This window comes from Loxodonta africana, chromosome 15, assembly GCF_030014295.1.
Source record: "Loxodonta africana isolate mLoxAfr1 chromosome 15, mLoxAfr1.hap2, whole genome shotgun sequence".
Classification (NCBI taxonomy): domain Eukaryota; kingdom Metazoa; phylum Chordata; class Mammalia; order Proboscidea; family Elephantidae; genus Loxodonta; species Loxodonta africana.
The window spans coordinates 65,009,482-65,026,921 of record NC_087356.1 but is presented as its reverse complement, the minus strand read 5'-3'; the positions used below and the strand labels follow the sequence as shown (position 1 = coordinate 65,026,921).

Here is a 17,440-nt window from a genome sequence, read left to right as displayed (position 1 = left end):
TGGCCCCGGACATGCTTTTAACTCAATAGTGAAGTCACTCCAGAGGTTCACCCTTCAGGCAAAGATTACCAAAACAAAAACCAAACCTGTTACCATCAAGTCAATTCTGAATCATTACAACTCTATAGGACAGAGTGGAATTGCTCCATAGGGTTCCCAAGGAATGACTGGTGGACTTGAACTGCCTACATTTAGTGGGTGAGTGGGTACCTTTGGTTAGCCTGAGCTCTTAACCACCGTACTACCAGGGTTCCGTCACTCAAAGATTAGACAGGCCCATAAAACAAACAGTAATGCATGTAGTTCAACCATGTATACAAGACTAAATAGGCACAGCAGCTAAGGGCAAGGAGGAGAAGGCAGGAAAGGACAGAAGCACCGGATGAACAGAAATGGGAAACCCATGGTCAAGAAGGGGAGAGTGTTGATACATCTCTGGGACGGGAACCAATGTCACAAAACAATATGTGCATTAATCATTTGATGAGAAACTGATTTGTTCGGTAAACCTTCACAAAGCACAATAAAAATAATTAAAAACAAAAACTTATGGATTCTCTCAGTTGAGTGATTTCCTTTAGTTATGCAAATGCTTGGATGCTTGAGGCCAAAATTAGCATGATTTCATTGCAAAATGGACCTATCCTTCACGGCAAGTATCACTGTTATGATTTCATGTTAAATTGATGATTTCATCAGTTCTCCCTCTTCCACTAGACTAGCACTGTCTAACAGAACTTCCCCAATACAGTAGTTGCTGGTCACATATGGCCAGTGAGCACCTGAAATGTGCTAGTGTGACTGTGAAAGTGGATATTTAACTTAATCTAGATAAATTTTATATAGCCACATGTGCCTATAAAATTTATCTAAGTGGCTGCCATATTGGAAAGCACAGCACGGTACTAGAGGGTCATCTCCCTAAGAAAATGTACTATATTTAGTTTTCTCAATATGATAGCTTTAGCCCCCAGTGCAAAGCTTTGTGCATAACATGAAAATAAATATTTTTAATGAACAAATGAATGAATGATTTTGAGTCTTGAGCCATAGCATAAATTCATTTTTTTCCTAAATATGTAAACACATATCCCAGCTTACCATACACAATTTTGGTTAATACCTGTTGTCTTTGCATAATTATTGATAGTGTCTTCATGCTCAAAAGTTGATTAACCTTTCTATGCTTCAGTTTCCTCATTCATAAAAGAGGATAACACATAGAGACAGACATGGCAGGACTAAAGCAGTAGAATGCTTCAAACATTATTTGATGCAGAAAACCAAAAAACCAAACCCACAGTTGTCAAGTCAATTCTGACTCATGGTGACCCTACAGGATTTCCAATCTCTACAGAAGCAAACTGCCCCATCTTTCTCTCCTAGAGCCACTGGTGGTTTCAAACCGCATATCTCTCGGTTAGCATTCGATAGCTTTCACCACTGCACCACCATGGTAAATGCTATATAACTCTTTACAAAATATGCATTAAGGTCTGTTGTTAAAAAAAAAAAAAAAACTTTTTTAAAATATAGAGTTTTGAATTTCTAAATATATATCATAACACACCGTGTGGTATTTAGCACATGTGTTAAATGAATAAATAAATGGCTGATTTAAAAATGGAGCACCCTAAATATAGTCATTTTATGAGCAAACTAAAGTTCATCTGACTAACTGGGTAAGTGTACGCAAATTACCTGTCTGTGGCTCAGCTCCATTATTTTTTGTATGAGAAAAATATATTAAGTTAAATAATATGAAACTGCACATGATTCAATCTAATATCATCTTCAACATTGGGCCTTGTAAAGATTAAATGGGTCAATAAAAGCAACAACTTGAGAATCGTGTGTGGCATATAAAAAACAGTCTTCAAAACTACAAACAGCAACATTAGCAAACCTTAAATAAATAGAAAAAAATTAAAACATGTCTTCAAATAGTTTAGAAATTATATTCTCTTTGGAAGCTGTTGTCATGAGGACCTCCTAGAACAATGTCTGCCAGATCTTAATTTCTAGTCAATACTGTAATGACTGTCTACTGTTATGACACTAAGACAGAATATTGTACACAAGGGAGCTAATGAGAGCATCATAAGAAGGACGAGAAAAGAAAACTTTAATTGCTCCTTTTTCCCAATAGCTTATCCCTGGTGAACAGAAATCTTGAGGGACCTTTTATCTGTATCTTTTTGATGAGACCACTTGCATATCCAAACCCTGGATAAAAACATGCCACTTTAGCAAGTATCTCAGGTAGCACTGTGAGGGACCTAGACTAGGGAATCATGACTTTTGATTCATATTTACACGAGCAACTGAGAAACTGAGACCTACTTTCTGAGTTCTCAGCAAGAGAGAACAAAGGGGTCTCTATTTTGAACAGCCACCGCCAGTGTTACTAAGAGCTTTTTCCCTTAGATGGCACTTGGTCTAAAGCATACAGAGAAGCCTGGCTAAGCATTTCACACAGAGAAAAGGTGAGTATCTGAATCCCATCTGTCCTAGAGCTGTTTGATCTTCATGAAGTCTTAGCTTCCTTACAATAACATAGGAAATTCTTAAAGCTATCTCTGTCAAATGGTTACTTATTTTTCCATGCAATGCATTTGAAAACAGAAAATTATCTTTTTTTCATATTTCAACCTATCCTACTTTCAGATATTTACCATTAGAAAGGCTCTGATGTTGAGACATTAGGCATAGCTGTGCCATCTGAGATAATATACAATAAGTCCAATCCATCTGCCATGTTATTAGCCATGCTGATATTTGTTAAGAAATCAGTTTGATCCAAATCCTCAATCTAGATAATTATGATTTGTAAATGGCCATCCTAAAATACAGCACCTAGAACTAAGCACAGTTTACCAGATGCAGTGGATCAGTGGATCTTGTGTGGCTATCATATCCCTTATTCTGGATATTACTTTCCTTTTAATGAATCCTTTGTGATTCCTTGCATTTTTAGGTGTTTTTTCTTTTGATGCAGATCTTTTGAACACAAAGATCTCCTAGTTCAATGCTTCTCAATTTTGAACTTTGTTATAGACTGGCTTATTCCTACTTCTTCTAGATTCAGGTTTCTCTTGGATGTCTTCAATGATCCTGGGGTGAAGGGAGTGTACTGAGCTCACAGGGGCAATCTCTAAGTTGCCCCTCTCCAATTTCAAGATGAATAGGTGTTGATAGAGGCGATGCAGCAGCAGAAATCCCTACCCCTGCCTTGTCTAGCCTCCTCAGTCAGATGCCTTTCATATTTGTGGGATCTGGTGATGTTACTCTGTGCCTTGTCTGGCATCCCCCTTGGACTTACACTTGGGAGTAAATGCCTCCCTTCCCTGTGCTCCCCGTTGCTATGCCTCTGTAATGAACCCACCATTCTGAGATAGTACCATATTCACTGTGTTCCTCTATGACCTGTGCAATCACAACATTCATTACAGTTTCTAGTCTGCCCTTCTCTCTTTCTAGACTATGAGATTCTGAAGAGTAGGAATTTTATCTTATTCATCTCTCTATTTTCAGTGCCCTTTGGGAGCCCTGGTGGTACAGTGGTTAAGAGCTTGGCTGCTAACCAAAATGTTGGCAGTTCAAATTCACCAGCTACTCCTTGGAAACCGTATGGGAAAGTGATTTTGTGAATCCTCCTTTAATACGTGTAAAGTAAAGGGACGGATTTAAAAACGTAACAGATTTTATGAAAGGTAACTGGTGACATCACAATTTCTGGGGTTACAAGAGCAGCAGCAGGTTTAGCTTGATATGAATGGATGGTTTTGTACTGTAAATATGTTCCCCTTGATTTGATTCTGATTCATGTTGATCACCTGTGTTACAGAATAGAACTGAGGTACACAGAGTTTTTTGGCTCTAATCTTTATGGACACAGCCAAGCGTTTCTGCCATGGCACTGCTGAATGGGTTCAAACCAGCAACCTTTCGGTTGGTAACCAAGCGCAAACTGCTTGACGTCTTTAAATTCCTCGTAGTAAAGTATGGAGCTGACCCAGAGTTGGTGTGCATCGCTGTCTGGAGATGGCTGATTGCTTATGTGGGAATCAGAGGAAAGCTTATGTCAGGTAACACATTCATGGATAACTCACTTAGATCTGCTGGGCATTTTATGACAATCTATGCATCTGTATTGTGATTTCAGACCTTCTAAGCTGTTTACGACTCATAGCAACCCTACAGGACAGAGCAGAACTGCCCCATAGAGTTTCCAAGGAGCACCTGGCAGATTTGAACTGCCGACCTCTTGGGTAGCAGCCGTAGCAATTGACCACTACGCCACCAGGGCAGGGTTGCTATGAGTCGGAATTGACTCGACGGCAGTGGGTTGGGTTGGTTGTAAGCTATGTTTGGAAAACGTAGTGGCATGTAGTGGCTAAGAGCTACGGCTGTTAACCAAAAGATCAGCAGTTTGAATCCAACTGCACTCCTTGGAAACCATATGGGGCAGTTCTACTCTGTCCTATAGGGCCTCTATGAGTTGAACTGAACTGAACTGCAAAGGGTTTGGGTTTGGTTTTTGGTAAGCTAAAAAAAAAAAAAAGAGCCCTTGTGGTGCAGTGGTTAAAGCACTCGACTCTTGACCAAGGTCAGCAGTTCAAACCCACCAGCCACTCAATGGGAGAAATATGAGGCAGCCTGCTTCCATAAAAATGTACAGCCTTGGAAACACTATGGGGCAGTTGTACCCTGTCCTATAGGGTCACTATGAGCCAGATTTGATTTCATGAGAATGGATTTGTTTTGTCTTTAAGTTATGTTTATTTAATTTTTATATTTCTTGATTTGTTTTCTCTGGTAAAAGACGTAGGAGAAAATTTTAAATAGAATATATACCTGGTACATGTTTGTAACTTATTAACAATTCATGATTTGAAAGGTCTACATTTTTCTTGCTCATGTATTAAAAAAAGAGAACAAAATGACTGTACTTGTAAGAGATTGTCAGAGTTTTTGAGCCAATATAGCTTACATTTTTTGGACTGGGAGAATACTTCATTGTTTGGAAAAGATTTTAAGGGTATTTTTGAAATAAATAAAGAGGTATACACCAGGTATAACTTAAATGGCAAAGGCTTAGAGGAGGGTGGGAAGATATTAGCATGGAGTTACTGTTTTGTTTGTGTTGCTGTGGTGGTGCTGGTGGGTTTTTTTTATTATTATTATTTATAACATCCTTGACATACCATAAAATTTACACTTTTAAAGGGTACAATTCAGTGTCTTTAAGTATGTTCATAGAGTTGTACAACCCTGACCGCTGTCTAATTTTAGAGCATTTTCATCCTCATCTCCCAAAAAATCCCCATACTCATTGGCAGTCACTCTTCATTCTCGCATTCCCTACTACCTGGCAGACACTAAGTTATTTTCTGTCTCTGTAAGCCTGTATATTTTGAACTTTTCATATGAATGTAATCATACAATAGGTGGCCTTTTGTGAATGGCTTCTTTCATTTAACATAATGTTTTCAAATTTCATTTATGATGTGTCAGATCTTAGTACTTAGTTTCTTCTTATTGCAGAATAACTTTCCCTTTTATGGGTAAACCACATGTTGTTTATTCATTTATCACTTGGTGGACATTTCATTCATGATGTGACATGTCTCAGTACTTCATCCCCTCTTACTGTAGAATAACATTCCATTTTATAAATAAACCACATTTTTTTTCTTTGTTCATTTATCATTTGATCGGCATTTGGGCTATTTCCACTCTTTGACTATTATGAATAATTCTTCCCTGAACTGTCATGCACAAGTTTTTATGTGTAAGTATATTTTCAATTCTCTTTGTTCTGTACCTAAAAGTGTAACTGCTGGCTAACTCTCTGTTTAACATTTTGATGAATTGTCAGAGCAGCTGTAACATTTTATAATCCCACCAGCAATGTGTGAGTGTTCTAATTTCTCCATAACCTTGTCAAAACTTGTTATTGTTTTTCTTTTGAATTATAGTCATCCTAGTGGTTGAGAAGTGGTGGCTCATTGTGGTTTTATTTTCGTTTCATTGACCAAAGATGTTCAGCATCTTTTAATATGCTTTAGATAATTTGTATATCTTCTGTAGCGTGGTCTTCCTTTTTGATTTTTAACTCCAGATCTTGGCACATTTCATTATAATACTTTGTCTTCTTGATTCACCCTTTGAAATCTTCTGCTCAGCTGTTTCACTTCATCATTTCTTCCCTTCACTTAAGCTATTGTATGTTCAAGAGCAAGTTGCAGTTCTCTTCTGACATCTATTCCCCCCTTCTTTGTTTTTAGGACCTTTTCCTTTCTTCATGTATGATATCCTTGTTGTCATTCCACAACTTGTCTGGTGTTCGGTCATTAGTGTTCAGTGCATAAAATCTATTTTTGAGACGGTCTTTAAATTCAGGTTGGATATTCTCAAGGTTGTATTTTGGCTTTTGTGGATTTGTTTTAATTTTCTTTAGCTTTGATTTGAACTTGCATATGAGCAATTGATGGTGTGCTCTGTAGTTGTCTCCTAGCCTTCTTTTGACGAATGATATTGAGTTTTCCGTCATCTTTTTCCACAGATATAGTCAATTTGATTACTGTGTATTCTATCTGGCAACATCTACTTGCTTAGTAGCCATTTATGTTGCTGTAAAAAGGTATTTCCAATGAATAAGTTATTGGTCTTGTAAAATTTATCATGCAATCTCCCAAGACAATTGTATCACCAAGGTCATATTTTCCAACTACTGATCTTTCTTCTTTGTTTCCAACTCACTGTATTTTTCAAAACAAGCCAATTAATTATGTACCTGAGAAGGTAACCAGTTTTTTCTTGTATTATTACTAAATTCTAGAAAAATCACTTTTATATCACAATTTTGTAGTGCAATTATGTAATCTAAAGATTAACAGGCACTGCCTTTAGGATTCCTTCACAATCATGGGTAAAGTTTATTCCCATTGATAAGAAACTTCAACAACAAGAGAAAACTATTTCCTACTAACAAACAAAAATCTTTTGAAATGTAATTATAATCCACAAAGTAGTAAGCATGTAAAAATTTCCAATACCAAAGACTGAGGCTACTTTACAATAACCTTGGTCATTAACACTGTACTTGAAACATCTTGGAACATGAAAGCAAAGGACTCCACAGAAGGCAACATTTTGGCTATAATATATATTTACTTGTTTTCAGGGATCACTTGCACAGCATAGGCACAGATACCTTCAGCAAACATTTTAGTGGCAGAATGGCACCTTGCTCTTATAATAGGAGAATTTTAAATGAAAATGGCAATTTGGGAAAAATAATGACTTTTTAATTTATTTCAAATTGTGAATGTTTTTATTTCCCTTTATCTATCCACCGTTCATTGAGCAATCTTGGCATGGACAAATGACAAGTGCAGGATTCACCACTATGGGACCTAGTCTAGATCCTGGTCTAATTGGAATTATACAAAAATGTTAATTATTGCTATCACAACTTTTTTTCTACCTCTTATGTTCTTTGAATCTAGCATGTATTTTGCACATGGTTATTTTTGGCAGATTGGTATTCGCAGATGTCAGCATTAGTTCAAGTATTTTATTATAAATGTTATTTCCCATAGATATGTCAAATTTATCTGTAGTATTATGAAGCCATCATCCACATGTGTATTGAAAAGTCACAGGGTCATCATTAATAACTCACCTAAGTCTCTCAAGTTTCAGTTATTTTATCTATAAAATATGAATAATAAGCTCATACCACGTAGAGTTGCTGGGGAAAATATATCAAATAATATTTATGAAGCGCCTGGACAGTTCTAATCATATGGTATCTTAGTTATCCAATGCTGCTGTAACACAAATAGCACAAGCGGATGGCTTTAACAAACAGAAATTTATTCTCTCACAATTTAGCAAGCCAGAAGCCCAAATTCAGGGTGTCAGCTCCAAGGGAAGGCTTTCTGTCTGTTGGATCTAGGGGAAGGTCTTTGTCATCAGTCTTCCCTGGTCTAGGAGCATGTCAGCTCAGGGGCCCTGGGTTCAAAGGACAGGTTCTTGGCTCTGCTTTCTTGGTGGAATGAGTTCCTCTTGTCCTTCTGTTCACTTCTCTCTTTTGTATCTCAAAAGAGGTTGGGTTAAGATGCAACCTAATCTTGTAGATTGAGCTCTGCCCAATTAACATAATTACTGCTAATCCATCTCATTAACATCACAATGATAGGATTTACAACACATAGAAAAATACTTTTTCAGGAAAATACATCAGATGACAAAGGGCAGACAATCACACAATACTGGGAATCATTCCTTTACCGAGTTGATACATATTTTTGAGGTACAAAATTCGATCCATGGTAATAGCCTTGCCAAATTGACAGATATTTTTGGGTGACACAATTCAACCCATGACACATGGTAAGCACTGAATAATATCACTCTGTAATAAACAGTAATATCACTCTCATGCTCATTCTTATCTCAACAGTTTTTTCCTTGTTCTTGACACACTACCACTCTTTGATGATATGTTTTGATATCTTTCTTTTCAACATGGAACAGTCATCATGGGATCCCATCCCAGGAACTCATCAACTTCCTTTGAAAATTCCATCTCAGAGATACGCACATTCTTTTTTGGTCTTTAAGGCCATCAGGGGAGTGGAAAAAGATCTGATTTGAAGGTGAGTACAAAATACACCAAGACAACATGGCTAAAACATGCAAAGACAACGATGTCTTAATACCATGCAAAATTTCCATTCTGTAGCTATGGTCCTCCAGAACAAAAGCCCCAAAGATCATGGACCACATCAGTTATACAAGAGTATGTAGCACATGGTGCTTTGGGAGTGAATGAGTGTTACCTTTACTCATAGGAACTTCTGGATTCTATTCATTAGAAAGTACACTTCCTTCTTGGATGTGGAGCTCAATTTCAGTGATATACTTAATGTTGGCCATTCAGTTACTTTCCAGAGCCACTACTTCTATATTTTTGAATTGGTTCCGGTAGCCAACATACTCTCTAAATGGAAACCAGCCTACATCATTGGTCAATATGTTATTTTTGTACTTTCCATTAAAACTTGCCTCACATTAATTGCAATGAATGGTTTCTCTGATATGACAAAGACAGGAGAGCAGACATGAGTAGCTAAAGAAGAAATGGAAGGAGAACTGGAGAGGGACCCATATAGAGATAGACAGGCCTTTTATTATATACCGATCACTTGTTATAATATGCCTATGGGAAAAAATTAACCAGTATGAGCCTTAGTGACCTAATATGTAAAATATTTATGCTAGCAATTGCTGTGCAATCCCTGTATAGTGCAAATGTTTAAGGTGCCAAAGAGGAAAGTCCTGGTGATACACTTCCAAAAAATTAGTCATTGAAAACTTTGTGGAGCATAGGTCTACATTGACACACATGGGATCACCATGAGTCAGAATCAACTCGATGGCAACCAGTACTTAGTACCTGGTAGTATATGTTTTCCAGACGAGTAGAGAAGATTGCAAATAAGGCATGGAAAGTACTTTGTTGTTATCTCTGCTGTTAGGTGTCATTGAGTAGATTTTCAACTCTTACCGATCCTATGCGTGACATATCAGAACTACCCCACAGGGTTTTCTAGGTGTAATCTTTACAGAAGCATATTGCCTGGCCTTTGTCCCACAGAGTCACTTGGTGAATTTAAACTGCCACCTTCCAGTTAACAGCCCAGTGCTTTACCATTGCACCACCAGGGCTCAGAACATTCATTATTCTAAGTTATCAGAACAGTTCTTTGGAAGTTCAGGGACTGGTCAGTACTAAGACCCATTCTTATAGCACAGAAAGAAAAGACATAATTCTGTCTGTTGTTTGTTTGCATGCCCCATAATACAGGGATCCCAGAGTTTGTAGCTTCCAACATAGGACAGGGACAGGGAGGGAGAACTGGAGATATCTGAATGATAAGACTTGAATCTGTTTCACAGTGCAAACCTCAAATTTCTTCTTCTCTTCCTCCACAAAATTCCCAGAGGAAAATGGCAGCGAGAAATCACTCCACAGTGACTGAGTTCATGCTTGGTGGGCTAACAGACAAACCAGAGCTCCAGCTGCCCCTCTTTCTTTTCTTCCTAGGAGCCTATGTGGTCACAGTGGTGGGGAACCTGGGCATGATCACACTGATTGGGCTCAGTTCTCATCTGCACACCCCCATGTACTATTTCCTCAGCAGTTTGTCCTTCATTGATCTCTGTTGTTCCACTGTCATTACCCCCAAAATGCTTGTGAACTTTGAAATAGGGAAAAACATCATCTCCTACCATGAATGCATGATGCAACTCTTTTTCTTTCTTGTTTTTGGTATTGCTGAGTGTCACATGTTGGCTATGATGGCATATGATCGCTATGTTGCCATCTGTAACCCTTTGCTTTACAGTGTCACCATGTCTTACCAAGTCTGCTCTTGGTTGGTAGTTGAGGTATACATAATGGGTTTAGTTGGTGCCACAGCCCACACAGGTTGTATGCTAAGAGTGGTTTTCTGCAAGGCTAAAATAATTAACCATTACTTCTGTGATGTTCTTCCACTACTGGAGCTCTCCTGCTCCAGCACTTATATCAATAAACTGGTACTTTTGTGCTTCAGTGCATTTAATATTTTTGCTCCGGTCTTGACCATCCTTGGCTCGTATGTCTCCATCATTGCCAGCATCCTGCGAATCCGCTCCACGGAGGGCAGGTCCAAAGCCTTCAGCACATGCAGCTCCCACATCTTGGCTGTTACAATCTTCTATGGTTCTCTAGCATTCATGTACCTACAGCCATCAACTCTCAGTTCCATGGACCAAGGCAAAGTGTCTTCTGTGTTTTACACCATTATTGTGCCAATGCTGAACCCCCTGATCTACAGCTTGAGGAACAGGGATGTCAAAGTTGCCCTAAATAAAATCATTGAGAAAAGATTTTTTTGCTTTAACAAAGATTTATAGTTCTTGGAGAAAATTCAGTAAGGAAGGAGTCTAGAAACAGTAAGATATATACACAAGTAGTGAGATATTTCCAACACTTGATTATTTGGAAGAAAGTTCCCAAGGATAAGACTGGATTCATAGTATCACCTGAAGGGCAATCACATGGAGGGCAGAGTAAATTCTAGGATTTTCCAGAGGTCACCCATAGTAACCCATATTACCTCTAATCATTTGTTAAAAAATCCTCAAAGGCCTTCTTCATGTGGGGAGATTATAATTTATATATGTGGAATTCAGCACTTTTTTAGATAAGATTTAGTTATCATAACTCATAGGATGATCTGTTTGGTCTGTATCCTTTGATCTTCTTAATACTTTGGTTACTGGCCCTGTTTATTAGTAAGTGTACAAATAAATTAGAAAAATGTGGTCTTTAAAATACATGATTTTTAATCATTTGAAATGTACAAAATTCAATCTCTATTAGTTACTAAGTGCAGAGAATTGTATTAAGGAATATGGGGCAGATGATATGTAATAAGACATAATTACTGTGCACAAGATGATAACTCTATGGTGTAAGAGACTGATAAGACTAGAGAGTGCTGGATACATTATGTGTATTTGTAGTTATTTATTTTTTAACCTTCTTCACAGTTTTAGTATTGTGCTACCACTTACATTTTCCTGAGAATCCTATATTCATTTTCCTCTAATTCTAAAAGGTTTTTCTTTTCACACATATTATAGAATCACAGATGCAGAAGTGACATTCTCTATGTATTAAATGATATGTGTCACTTATATGAGCTAGAAGCATGTTTTCTCCTTTCCAAAAAGGGAAATTGAAATTTTGACATGAATATAGCCATAATGATACTCTAAGTAAACTATATGTTTTTTAACTGTGCCAGCTGCTCTAGTCTCTTTCCAAAGAGGAGTGGGGCTTTCTCAGCTCTTGTGGCCTTAGTCTTCCTCCTCTTCTTTGATCTCTTGGGAGACGGCCTTGGGAGAATAAAATTAAAGCTGTTTAGAATTACAAAAACTATAGTTTCATTTTTTAATAATATACAAACAAAAAGGAAAAACAATGGTGATAGTGATAATCAGAGTAACACACATTACTGAGATTTTTACAAAATTTCAAGCTGTATACCAAACAACTTAAGTGCATCACTTTATTTAATATTTACAATATTCCCCCAGGGGAAGTACTAGTAATGTTCTGCTTTCAAATGAAGAAATTGAATCTTAAGGAGTTTGTATAACTTATCTCAAGTCTCAAACAAAAAGCAATTGAGCATGGAAAGAAATTTGAGAAGTTTGACTCCAAGATCCATGATTTTACTCAAAGTTCTAATCAAACCAATGTTCTAATCAGACCAAGGTGACTGTAGGAGGTCTAAGGATTCTCTACACAGCAAACATCACTAGCTTCCTGTATGACTGTGCTGCTGTTCACTGAATATGTTGTTGTTGTTAGGTGCCATGGACTCTGTTTCAACTCATAGCGACCCTTTGTCCAACAGATGGAAACACTGCCTGGTCCTGTGCCATCCTCACAATCTCTGTTATGCATGAGCCCATTGTTGCACCCACTGTATCGTACCATCTCATTGAGAGCCTTCTTTTTCCCTGACCCTCTACCAAGCATAATGTGCTTCTCCAGGAACAGATCTCTCCTGATAACATGTCCAAAGTACTTGAGATGAAGTTTTGTCATCACACTTCTAAGGAACAGTCTGACAGTAATCCTTCAAGAAGCATTTGTTCATCATTTTGCCAGTCTATACTATATTCAATATTCTTCATCAACACCATAATACAAAGACAAAGTCAATTCTTCTTCAGTCTTCCTTATTACTGTGCAGCTTTTGCATGCATATTAGGCAATTGAAAATACTATGGCTTTTTTTTTGGTCAGGTGCACCTTAGTCCTCAAAGGAACAGCTTTTGCTTTTTTAATGCTTTTGCAGTGGATTTGCCCAATGCAAGACAGTGTTTAATTTCTTGACTGCTGCTTCCATGGTTGTTAATTGTGGATTCAAGTAAAATGAAATCCTTGACAACTTCAATGTTTTCTTGGTTTATCGTGATGTTGCTTGTTGGTCCATTTGTGAATATATTTACTTCTTTTTACGTTGAAGAGCAGTCCGAATTGAAGGTTGTAGTCTTTAACCTTCATAACTTTGTGTGTCTAGTCCTCTTCACTTTCAGCAAAGCCACACTGTGTCATCTGCATTTCGAAGGTTGTTAATGAGTCTTCTTCCTATCCTGATGCTGCATTCTTCTTCATATAGTCCAAATCCTCAGGTTATTTGCTCAGCATACAGATTGAATAAGTATGGTGAAAGGATACAACCCAGATGCACACCTTTGCTGACTTTAAACCACATACTATTCCCTTCCTCTGTTCGAATGACTGACTCTTGGTCTATGTACAGGCTCCTAATGAGCACAATTAAGTATTCTGCAATTGCCATTCTTCATAGTGTTATCCATAAATTGTTATGATCCACACAGTCAAATGCCTTTACATAGCTACTAAAACACAGGTTAACTTGTACTCTCTGCTTTCAGCCAAGATCCATTAGACATCAGCAATGATATCCTTCATTCCATGCCCTTTTCTGAATTTGGCTTGAACTTCTGGCAGTTCCCTTTTGATGCACTGCTGCAACTGTGTTTTAATGATCTTCAGCAAAATTTTACATATATGTGAAATAAATGATATATATGATATTGTCCCATAATTTCCACATTCTGTTTTATCAACTTTCTTTGGAATGGGCACAAATATGAATCTTTTCCAGTCAGTTTACCAGGAAGCTGTCTTCTGAATTTCTTGACATAGGTAGATGAGGTGGCACTTCCAGTGCTGCACCTGTTTGTTGAAACAGCTCAATTGGAAAGGAAAATAGAGGAATTAAAAGGGCAATATAGATGGGAAGCAGAGCCAGAAAGCTCTAAATGTAAAACTCTACATAATTAGTTTTGACATCAATAAAAAAAGGAAAATATACTGAAGAAATTTTCACTAAGGGCACAAAATGTTTATTTCAATATTTTACAAAGTAAAATCCTGACAACAATAAAAAAAATGAAGCGAACAAAAGAAAATGAAAGCATGATTGAATAATATGAACAGTTATTAGTTCTCTTCAGAAATATTAATTAGATAATAATGGTTTAGAAAATAAAATACTGCAAACCCTTAGCTGAAGAGCAAGATTAGCTAAATTAATTATTTAAGTGAGGGATGGGGGATATTAAAACAGAGCAAAACCTAACTGGGCAGGCCTTTCCCCACTCTTGAACTATACCCATAAAAAAAAAAAAATACCCATAGAGAGCTTAATTTCAATGAATCAGTTACGTGTAAGTCTTCTTACTTTGAAAACTCTTAATAGGTGTATATATATATGTGTGTGTGTGTGCATGTGTGTTTGTGGAATAGTACTCAATCATTCAACAAATACTGACTTTCAGAAGAGTCATTAGATTCAACCTTTAGCTACCTCATAATAACCTGTGATATGATGAGGATCCCTGGTGGTACAGGGGTTAAAAGGCTTGGCTGCTAATGGAAAGGCCCATGGTTGGAACCCACCACCGACTTGCAAGAGAAAGATGTGGCCATCTGCTTCTGTGAAGATTACAGCCTTGGAAATCCTGTGAGGCAGTTCTACTCTGTTCTTCTGGGTCACTATGAGTGGGAATCAACTGGACGGCAGTGGGTTTGTTTTTTTGGGTTGGATGATATAAAGACTGTATCTTGGGTGGGGCAGAGTGCTACCAACAAAACTTCATCTTTAGGAAATAAACTGGAATTTTCTCTTTGCAATATTCTGTAATTATGTTCATGTCACAAAAAAATGGATTTTTTCCCCCTAAGTGCTTTCAAGTAGGAGTCAAGTATTTGCTAATCTGTTCTCTTTAACAGAAGAATCATTCCAGGGTCATTTCTTTGGTAAATGCTAATTACACAAAGTCAGGGGCACTTATACCTTAAAACTCATAATGGCATTCACAACAAAATCAAAGAGGTGTGTATAGAATGTGTGAATTAAAGAAGGAATTTCTTACCCCCAAGAGGGTAGTAGCCTGCCGATACTGTGATTCCCTGGAACTCCAGTCTGTTTTCTATTTTCTGTGCTGTATTGAACTTGCTTTATGCTACTATACTTATTGCTAAGGAGCCCTGGTGGCACAGTGTTTAAAGAACTCGGCTGCTAGCTAAAAGGTTGATGGTTGAAACCCACCAGCCACCCCTGGAGGAAAGATGTGACAGCCTGATTCTGTGAGGATTTACAGCCTTAGAAACCCTATGGGGCAGTTCTATTCTGTCTTATAGGGTCACAAGGAGTAGGAATCAACTCCACAGCAATGGGTTTTTGGTATTCATAGTTATTGTTCTAAATGCAGAGATTAAAGTAGGTGGCTACAAATGGAACTGACTTACAATGACCTCTCAAGACAGAGAAGAGTAGTCAAAATAAAGACATCATTGCTGTATAATGATAAATGCTGTTGATAGTTTAGACTCAGTATAAATATTCCTTTCCTGAATTTTGACTTCTACCTGAGAGAATTAAAGTCTATGATGTTTATGGCTAATAGAGACTCAGAGATATTTTTCCTAAATGATTGACTAATTTAGCATTCTGATGACTAAGTGGTTAAGAGCTCAGCCGCTAATTAAAAAGTCAGCAATTCCAATTCAACAGCCACTTCCTACCCTATGGGGCAGTTCTACTCAGTTCTATAGGGTTGCTATGAGTCACAATTGACTCAAAGGCAGTGGGTAAGTATTCCAGGTAGCCCTGATGGTGCATCGGTTAAGTTTTTGGCTGCTCACAAAAAGGTTGGCAGTCTGAATCACAAGCTGCTCCTTGGATACCCTATGGAATTGAAATCAATTTGACAGCAACGGTAGTGGCAGTTTTAAGTATTCCCGAGAGGAAAAGCAACATTTGGATTAATCTCCTTGTCTCCTGGGAGTCCAAAGTAAAACCGTGCTGTGAGACCCCTGAAACAATGGCCTTGCAGATGAATTTGGGTTTCAGGGTATAGTCTATATTAAGTCAAAGGAAATAACAGATCTGAGAACGAACAAGGCCAAAACCATGGAAGGGGGATGGTGAAAATTTTCAATTTTTTAATGTGAGAAAAATCCTCAGAAGTGCAAAAACAAGAAGAGGCAATCAGTAAGTTCATAGTCTCTAGGGAGAAATGAAAGTAAACCATTAGTTATGGCATTTTTAAGATTTTCAAGAAAGGCATTTATAGTATCGTTAGTACCTAGACCAATGTGTCACAGCCCTTCAACCCCTTTTTCTGCTGATTCCATTTTTCTCAAAGTTTGATAAAAAGGAAGGGACCTTGAAGGCAATAGAGTTCAAGTCTTTTTCTTTGGAAACCAGGCAACAAAGGTAATGACAAGTCCAAAGTCATATAAATAGATGCTTTTATGTTGTGACTTCTCCACACTGAATTAAATACCATTAAAGAAAAGTGGGCTATTGAGTCCAAAAGATGCAACAGTAATTGAGCGTGTAGGTAAGCTTATCCTCACACAGACTTAGAACTCATCATTCAGAAATGCACCTCTGGCCAACTGCATTTATTCCTGATTTCAACAGCCTGATTTCTAGATGTGATTTTGATATCACATCTAGAAAATAAAATTGAAATAACTAATTATGGTTGTATTTATTATCCATGGTTCTATAAAGAAGCAATTTTAGAGAATAACTATTCACTAATCAACACAGTCAAATACAGAGTTAGGGGAAAGTAATTAAGGCACCAAGATGGGAAAAATGAAGATAAAATTGGAAACCAATAGAAAAATAAGTAAATGTCTCCTTAAGTCCTTAGAGAGTAAACATCATGATGATGGTGTCCATGTCTAACTCATTTTTATGTCTCTCATGACACCCAGTTTATTGTTTGACCAATGACAATAGTTTGGTGTTTACCAGATAATGAAAATAAATGAATTAATAAATTTCATACCAGATAGTCTCCACATGGTTTTCAAAGCACTGTCTACCTATTGCCACCCACTTTATTTCTTACTGTTTTATAGGAAAAAAATGCTCATTCTCCTCAGTCTTCATATTCCACAAGGACAGTGCTTCATCCCATGTCCTTTTTAAAATCAATCTACACCATTTATTTAAAATTACGATTTCTATATCCTGTTTAGCTTTTATTTTTTTTCTTTAAGACCTAGTTGATACTTTTTCCATGCTGCTTTCTCTGACTTCTAAAGCACATAATGAATGTTCTGTTATTCAAATTCTGACTCAAGTACATGCTTGAGTCTTGCATTGCTAACTGTTTTGTCACATGTTTTAGTCTAGCCTTCTAACTGAACTCCACAAAGGCATGAGAATTCCTTGTATCCCTTCCAGACAAATCTCATTTTAGTTGCTCAAACAATATTTCTTGATTGAATATGATTCTTACAAATGTAGAG

At 37.3% G+C, this 17,440-nt stretch overlaps 1 protein-coding gene across 1 annotated transcript; it reads left to right on the top strand.

Annotated features, from left to right (window-relative positions):
* Positions 1 to 9,857: 9,857 nt before the first annotated feature.
* LOC100670004 (olfactory receptor 8G50-like) lies at positions 9,858 to 10,974 on the top strand. The gene has a single exon (XM_003422081.3). It carries the CDS (start codon positions 9,946 to 9,948, stop codon positions 10,972 to 10,974), a length of 1,029 nt encoding a protein of 342 aa, XP_003422129.3. The 5' UTR covers positions 9,858 to 9,945.
* The last annotated feature ends 6,466 nt before the right edge of the window (positions 10,975 to 17,440 follow it).